The following is a 7,926-nucleotide window of genomic DNA, read 5'->3' as shown; positions in this document are numbered from 1 at the left end:
GAAAGGGAAATTCACCTCTTCCTATTGATTTAGAGCCCGAGACTTTAAACAGATCTTTTACATTTTGTGACGTCTATAAGGCAAGTCTTGATATAAACTTATGTTTTTATACAGGATGAAATTATATAAAAATAAAAGACGCATTTATTTACATTCTAAATAAACTTGTTTGCTTCTCACGGTTGACATGTCGCTGTATTACCGCACTTATTTAGCTGAATGAAATAATTCTAGTAGCCTAAAGGCGGATGAAAAAGTCTATTTCTTGTGATCAAACCCCTTAAACATAATTTTCTAGTTTTGACTTATATATTCAGACTTTTTTTCTTTTTTGAAAAACTGTTTTCTTTTTTCTGACATGTTTATACAAATGCTATCGAAGAAAAAAAACACCAATATCATGCATTTCATAAATAGGCTATAGTTAACGATACACATTATTAATGGACATTATTTCTCCATATGTTTAGAGCGTCTGTTTTAGGGTGGTTTCATGTCCCTGGATGAGACGGTGGGGAGGCTTTTGAAGGGAGAGGGACTGAAGGTGACCGAGCTTTTGCTCCTGAACAGAAGAAGCCGGTCACGCAAAAACACACGCTTTGCAGTCTGTGCGCTCATCTTCAACTCTAAGGTAATGTCAGCATTGCTATGAAGTGCAAACTTTACATGGAAAATGTCTTATGAAATCATCCTCCCAAATAACGATTCAGTTTTCCCAGCTAACAGAGAACTTATCTCAGAACTTTGTCTAATGGTCTGACAAGGTTCTCTTAAAGTTACGAAAAACTCCAGTCCACACCGAATGGTGGTTCAAAGTTATCTGGTTATCTAAAGTATTGTTCCCATAAAGTTGGCAAAACGATAAAAATAGAATGTTCCCTTACCGCTCGCATAACCAAGAATGAGAACATTCAGAAATAACGTTTTCATAACTTAAAGAGAACGTTACCAAAACATTCTCAAAACATATTTTTGTTAGCTGGGTTAAGAGCTGAATAACTTCCGTGGGCTCTGTCATTAGATTAAGTTTGTGTACGCTTCTTAAAAAATGTGATATATTTTAAATGCAAAGTGAATTTACAAAATAGCCAAAGTAAAGATAATTAGCTTTTCTAATTATCCTTCTAGCAGATCCATCCGTACGCCGACTCGCAGCAAGCTCAGTGGTACGATCACGAATCTCTTGCCTAAAAATATATCTGTAAACGTGACATTCTCACCCTCACAGATGCTGGGATAAGATATCGCCGAATTCCCTGGTTCTCGGAGTTACAGCCTGTCGACTTACCCTGTGACGTCGTCTGTCAAAGGCTTCTTCTCGCATTCACCTCCAGCGACACTAACAATGAAAGTGGTGATGAAGAACGCAGATGTCTGTTGCTGAGCAACGACTCCCAACTTTCTGTTGCGGCCTCAGTCGAAGCAAAAACTCGCGCATTCACAGCAAAAAAGCTGGTTAAGTATTGCATGCCCTCCATTTATGAGCAGCTAAGTGTGAACACCTGTGGGATTCTGGGAGTGCAGCACAACGGGAGAATTCCCGGCCAAACCGACAGGGTCTTTTTAAACACTCTCGTGCTGTTGGAGTATAAAGAGGAAGAGGAGGAACTCAGTCTCAGCAGTCCACCAAAACCAGAGGATGATGGTTTCAGATGGCATGATGTGACCAATCAGAGCTTGAGGACTGAGATATTACAGAAGATTTAAAGAAGGGTCCGTCCTGCCTGTTCAAAGCCTATGAATGAGAACTTCTCTTGCATTCTTTACTGAAGACATTTAATGGTGCTGTGAATTATATATTTGCTCTAGCTACGGTTTTATTACAACAAATTTACCTCAACTATGTGACTTTCATCATTAACACCCGTTTACACCAAGGACGATAACTATAACGGTAACAATATAGTTTAAAAAAATTAAGTAAATTCTAAATATAAAAGGGGCAAAAAGTCTATTTTTGGTGTTTATGAACTGTGGTGTCTATTTTTAATGTTTTAGCAAGTGAAGAAATGTTTACATTATTAAATCACTAATATTTGCCTATGGAATTTTGATTGGTCTTTCTTGCATTCATTTGCATACTAAAATGTGATTGCTTATTTCTTTCTAACATTAATAATATTTTGTGATATAATGGAAGGTGTCACAAAAGCCATGTTATGTGTTATTCTTATACACACATGACAGAAAACAAGACACATGCCAAGAAATCAATTCTGAGGCTATTTATTTTAATAATACATGTTTCTACTCGTACTGTGAATAATCACTTCCTATTATTCCAGAGCGAAAATATTTTTTTCTTTACATTCTTAAAAATCAAATCAAATCCTCCCATCCAACCATATGTCATATAGAGACTACACATTACAATTCAATTAACTCCCAATAAACAGAATCAAGTCTCCTGCTATACATTTTCCCAATGTTTCACTCAGAAATTTGTGACATTATGAACTAAACTAAATTAAAATAAAACATTGCAGAATCAGTATCATGTGGACCCCCATATTGATGGTTGTCTTAGTAAACATAGTACATGGGAACATTCATGTTGTCTTAAGTTATTTTTTGTTTTACAACTTCAAAACTACCTTGTGCAGCAAAACTTTTCATAAAGCTACATTACGTTTTTTTGTGTCACGACTGCATTTAAAGGAGTTAATACCACAGAGACATTGGATGTGATGAAATCTGCATGAATATTTTAGGAGTTTATTGCTGTGTTAACAGAAATAAGCATGTATTGCGTACAGTTGTCAGACCTCTATAGATAATTAAGATCTGTTGTGAGTACCGGCCAATGGCAAATCACAACCACACAAACCAAACAAATCTGTGTACCTATCTGTCTACCTATATTCAGATACAGAAAAATAAAACAACGCTTGATTATTCACAGGCTTTACAAAAGTAGATTAAAGATAAATACAATTAATTTACACACCATAATGATGTGCTTAAACAAGTCCAGTTAATATTTCAAAAAGAAAAGTTGAAGAGGGGATGTGCAATGGCTTAAAATCATACATAGTGTATGAATTCTGATCTGAGATCAGGTTTTGATTTGCATATCTGAATGAAAAAACATTAACAGATGTAACTGACCATAATAGTCAAAGAGAACTGACTGACTGAGCCTAAAACCTCTATAAAATATAGTATACAGTAAAAAACTTAAATATTGTGCAAGAGACAAATATTTTTTTCTATTGCTTCCATCTAAATTGAAATGTAATCATTTAGCGAGATGTGCAGCTGTGGAGAATAAACGACTTCGTACATGACACAGTCATTGTGAAATCCTGTTGCACCAGTCTGAATATTTTTTTTCTTGGGCAAACCAGCCATCAGACAGGTTGACTCCTCCCTGACAACATTCAACAAAAGTGACCTGTATATCTATAAATATTGCCACTTAACTCAGTCCTGTGCAAATCCATTTTCTCCCAGTGATGGAGCCATTCAACAGATGTTGGGTGCTGATCCTTTGTATTGTCTTAGGTTTCAGCATCATGGGTTCACTGCTCTTCTATGGGTAGTTTGACAAATGCTATGGCAGCCAGTTCCTTGCAGAACTCCTCCAGAACTATCACACCCTTCAGCAGGGTCACATCATCCACCCTTGCAGAGAAAACAGACCCATGTTTTAAAAAAATAAAAAAAGTCAGCCTGACATTTCCACATGAATACTTCTTAAAGGGATAGTTCACCCAAAAATTGTCATCACTATGTTGTAGTACTTAAGGCTGGGGTACAGATTTTTGCCCCAATTTACAGTCTGGACAAGTCAACGCTAGGTGCTAAAAGTCTGCAGATTTGTGCAAGACGGGCACAGACTCTAATTCCCTTCATATAGAGAATATCAAACATGTTTACAATTTTAAGCTGATTTTAGAACACATTTGTCAGGTGTCTCCTGGCAACAAGAGGCATGTTTCTGCATGAGTTTGTTGTGAAAGTCTTACATTGTCTCCTCCTCCAGTCCCATCAGCTGTCTCCTGATCATCATCAGTTTGTCTGTCACATTGTGGATGTGTTGGATCCTTTGCATTAACTCCCCGATCACCTACAGGAAATCACAATGCTCATGTTTTCTAGATAAATGAGGCTGACAAGGCTGCTGGTCCAAAAGGCTGTAGCTGATACATCAAGGCAACAAGCTTTCATTCACAACAACATAAGCATTTTGCTCACATACAGGCAGCTTTTTGCACGGTTCTCACCCTGACTAGAGTGGAGAAGAGGGATCGCGCCCCAGGGCTCAGGCTGATGTATGGGTCCAGCAGGTATTCGTGCAGGTGAGGGTGAGGAAACACAGCCAGTCTGGACAGAACTGACGTCACCTGCAGATTCAGCTCATACGGCTGGCAGAGGGAAACAAATTGAGAAAAACAGTGAAAAAAATTTGAATAAATATAAAACTGAATTAAATTTTATATATTTTAATTTTTTTATGAATGCATTTCAGCCATCTATCCTGACAAAAAGTCATAATTTTGTGCATGTTTTAATAGACTGCATGTGTCTGTGTACTTTTGAGTCCATTCATTTTTTGTTTTTGAACCCAGAAATGAAATACGTAAAATGTGGTTTCTTCTTTAATGATTCAAACACTGATGAAGGACGTGGTGTGTAGCCAAGTATGGTGTCCCATGCTCGGAATTTGTGCTCTGGACTTAAACCATCCAAGTACACACACACACACGCACACACTGTGAATAGAATAAGCAGACACATACTAAATTTTATTATTCAAAATTCGTATTTCATTAAAAATCGTAAAAATGATATAAAGCTTATTTTTTAATGTGTATGAATGCTAAATGTTTAGCGTCTCTATACAGACCTAGGCCTATTGCTTTATGAAAACCTTTGGCTCAATATTTTTATGATACGCGCCATAAAAGCATGAATGAAATACTCATTACATATTTCTTTGCAATTAATTGTATCCCGGGCTGGTTCTAGTGCTAGAGGGAACTAAACAAAAGCAAGAGCATGTCAGATGAAGCTGTAGAAATAGGATACTGGCAAAACATATTTTCCAAATGCTCCAGTGTTTTGTTTTTTTACTCTGTAGAGCTTCAAAGGTTTCTATTTTCAACATGTTTTCTAGCATTGAACAATCACTGACATTTCTGTTGATTTCTCCAAGCATTTAAGTTAGAATCCACTCACCGCTCAAAATGCCAATTTTGTGCAGTGCTGCATGCTCGGGAGTCTCTCATTATAACAACAACAACAACAACAAAGTATAATTAAGTAAATAAGAGATTCATTGATTATAACAGAACTTTTGTGAGATGGCGATAAACTGAAATGAGTGATGCTTTTTTAGTGATTATAAGGGAAGCGCACTTTGCATGCTTTTCTTGGCTATAATCCATTCAGAATTTTAATACGTTTTGTTTTTCATGAAGCTGAGAGGCCCAGTGACTACTTATATGCTGCAAAGTTTTGGAATTGGCATCTGCATATGAATGTGGCATTTAGCCTATATGCAAATGTCTCATTGCAATGATAGTGATAACCATAACAATGGACTGGGCAAAAAAATGTCCAAATAAATGTAAGGCTAGAGCACCCTCGCTAATTTCAGAAGCACCCTCAGTGATTTGAGTCTGGAACTTGGCCTGCCTGTATCTGGAAAAATAGGAAAGATTGTAATTTTATATATTTCTTTATTATATATTTACCACATATATTAAAGCCTTGTGTGTAGCGCTCAAACACGATACTGTACGTGCTTTGAGTGACCATGCATGGTCCTCTCTGACTCCGTGACCCAGATAGCATACAAAATGATGAAAAAATTATACCCCAATATATAATTTCATGACAACAAAGTTCCCCGGATTCTGCAATTCTGTCTATTTTAAAATAATATTTTAAAGTAATGTATTCGGTCTCTGGACTAGAGGCTTCTCTAGTTCTCAATTGAGTGTGCAGGAGAAGCATTACTTCTAATTTGGCCAAAGAAAACTTGTAAAATCAACATTTTTTTATATCAACTTGTGCATTTTAAAAATGTTTATTAAAGGTGCAAAAAGTCAAACAAAAATCTGAAAAGAAGTTAATATTTTACTTTTTCGGGCAGCATTTTGTGTGTACAGTTCTAATTTCAATTTTAGTTTTCTGCATAGAATTTAAAAATACAACAACGGTTCTTTTTTCTTTTTTTTCGTCACTCGTGGTTAAAAAAGGAAAAACGAATGGACGCAAAAGTACATGCGCTGAAAGTAAAAGTCAAGATAAAATGAAAATGTTTTGGTCTACTACTCTACCTGCTCTAGTATGCGTGCAATCCTGTCGAACAGGATTTGTAAGAAGTGCCCTTCATAGAAGTCTGTAGCTGGGTTGGTTTCAGTGGTTTTGGCAGAATCTGGCCAGTTCCAGTCCCGTGAAAGAGCAATACATTCTTTTAACTGGAGAGAGAGAGAGAGAGAGAGAGAGAGAGAGAGGGGACAGTTTCAGTTTCAGAATATTTGAAAACCAAACTTGAAAAAAAAAAAAAAAAACAGTGAGTTTTTGCGCAAAGTTGATAGTTGCTGTACATCTGGCTTGACTGATTGCATGAAGTAAAATGGCCCAGTAACACAAAACATTGGCTTTTATTTTGTTTTCAGTGTCAACTCACCAGTTTGTGTGCATCATGAACGTATGTGTCATATCCTGCTCCCTGCACCAGATGCGATGTTTTTGCCTCTTGAGGCACTAAACACAAGAAGCTAATAAAATTTAAAACAAATTAGAATCAATGTATAGACTAGTAATAGGCCAACATCAAACATATCATCCACTCTGAAATGATTGGCATGGGGCGATATCCATGTCCACTTGGCCAAGAATATAGCATCATTATATTATACTGTATATCAGGGCTCCAGACTAACATTTGAGAGCAGTGGCACCAGCGCCACTAAGTTCTACAGATGGTGGCGCCAGGAGCAGATTTTGGTAGCGCTGGGGGTGGTGTGTGGGGGTATTCAAAATAAAGATAATTTAATCATAAAATGACTATTGTTTTGCATTAATAAGTGCAGTTACTAATAATATTTCATGTTCATTTCTTGTTTATTGTTTATATAGATTTGACAGTAAAGGACTAAGCTTGACTTAAGATGCATACAAAATTTACTTTTATTAACAACAGCAACAGGTGCAAAATCTTTTTATTTACAGAAAATGTATATATTCCACTCTTATTAAATGTACCATTATTCTTCTAGCATGTCATATCCTGCTCCCTGCACCAGATGCGATGTTTTTGCCTCTTGAGGCACTAAACACAAGAAGCTAATAAAATTTAAAACAAATTAGAATCAATGTATAGACTAGTAATAGGCCAACATCAAACATATCATCCACTCTGAAATGATTGGCATGGGGCGATATCCATGTCCACTTGGCCAAGAATATAGCATCATTATATTATACTGTATATCAGGGCTCCAGACTAACATTTGAGAGCAGTGGCACCAGCGCCACTAAGTTCTACAGATGGTGGCGCCAGGAGCAGATTTGGTAGCGCTATGGGTGGTGTGCGGGAGTATTAAAATATAGATAATTTAATCATAAAATTACTATTGTTTTGCATTAATAAGTGCAGTTACTAATAATATTTCATGTTCATTTCTTGTTTATTTTTCTTTATTTGACAGTAAAGCACTAAGCTTGAGTTATGATGCATACAAAATGTACTTTTATTAACAACAGTAATAGGTGCAAAATCTACTTTTTATATACAGAAAATGTATATATTCCACTCTTATTAAATGTACCATTATTCTTCTAGCATATGGAACTGACCAACTTCAGTGATTGTGTGTGATTTAGTAGCCTTAGTAGACTTTTCTTACTTCATATACAAAAAAAGTGTAAAATTCTGACAAAATCTGATTTCTTGATGATTTGATATTTTAT

At 36.2% G+C, this 7,926-nt stretch overlaps 1 protein-coding gene across 4 annotated transcripts in view; it reads right to left on the bottom strand.

Annotated features, from left to right (window-relative positions):
- Positions 1-2,326: 2,326 nt before the first annotated feature.
- Positions 2,327-7,926, bottom strand: part of LOC107573666 (protein FAM160B2-like) — a 23,945-nt gene continuing 18,345 nt past the window's right edge. For 3 of the 4 annotated variants that reach the window (XM_016260105.1, XM_016260106.1, XM_016260107.1), the window contains 6 exons: positions 7,236-7,299; positions 6,641-6,667; positions 6,288-6,428; positions 4,227-4,367; positions 3,969-4,069; positions 2,327-3,624 (listed from right to left, as the gene is read on the bottom strand). In XM_016260105.1, the coding sequence (XP_016115591.1) occupies positions 3,522-3,624; positions 3,969-4,069; positions 4,227-4,367; positions 6,288-6,428; positions 6,641-6,667; positions 7,236-7,299 (577 nt within the window). In that variant the 3' untranslated portion in view covers positions 2,327-3,521. Of the gene's footprint in view, positions 3,625-3,968; positions 4,070-4,226; positions 4,368-6,287; positions 6,429-6,640; positions 6,732-7,235; positions 7,300-7,926 lie in introns of all 4 variants that reach the window. The other variant, XM_016260108.1, reaches the window with a different exon arrangement.

The sequence above is a fragment of the Sinocyclocheilus grahami genome, unplaced genomic scaffold (assembly GCF_001515645.1).
Source record: "Sinocyclocheilus grahami isolate Dianchi unplaced genomic scaffold, SAMN03320097.WGS_v1.1 scaffold2001.1, whole genome shotgun sequence".
NCBI classification, from domain to species: Eukaryota; Metazoa; Chordata; class Actinopteri; order Cypriniformes; family Cyprinidae; genus Sinocyclocheilus; species Sinocyclocheilus grahami.
This window is presented reverse-complemented; position numbering and strand designations above follow the sequence as displayed.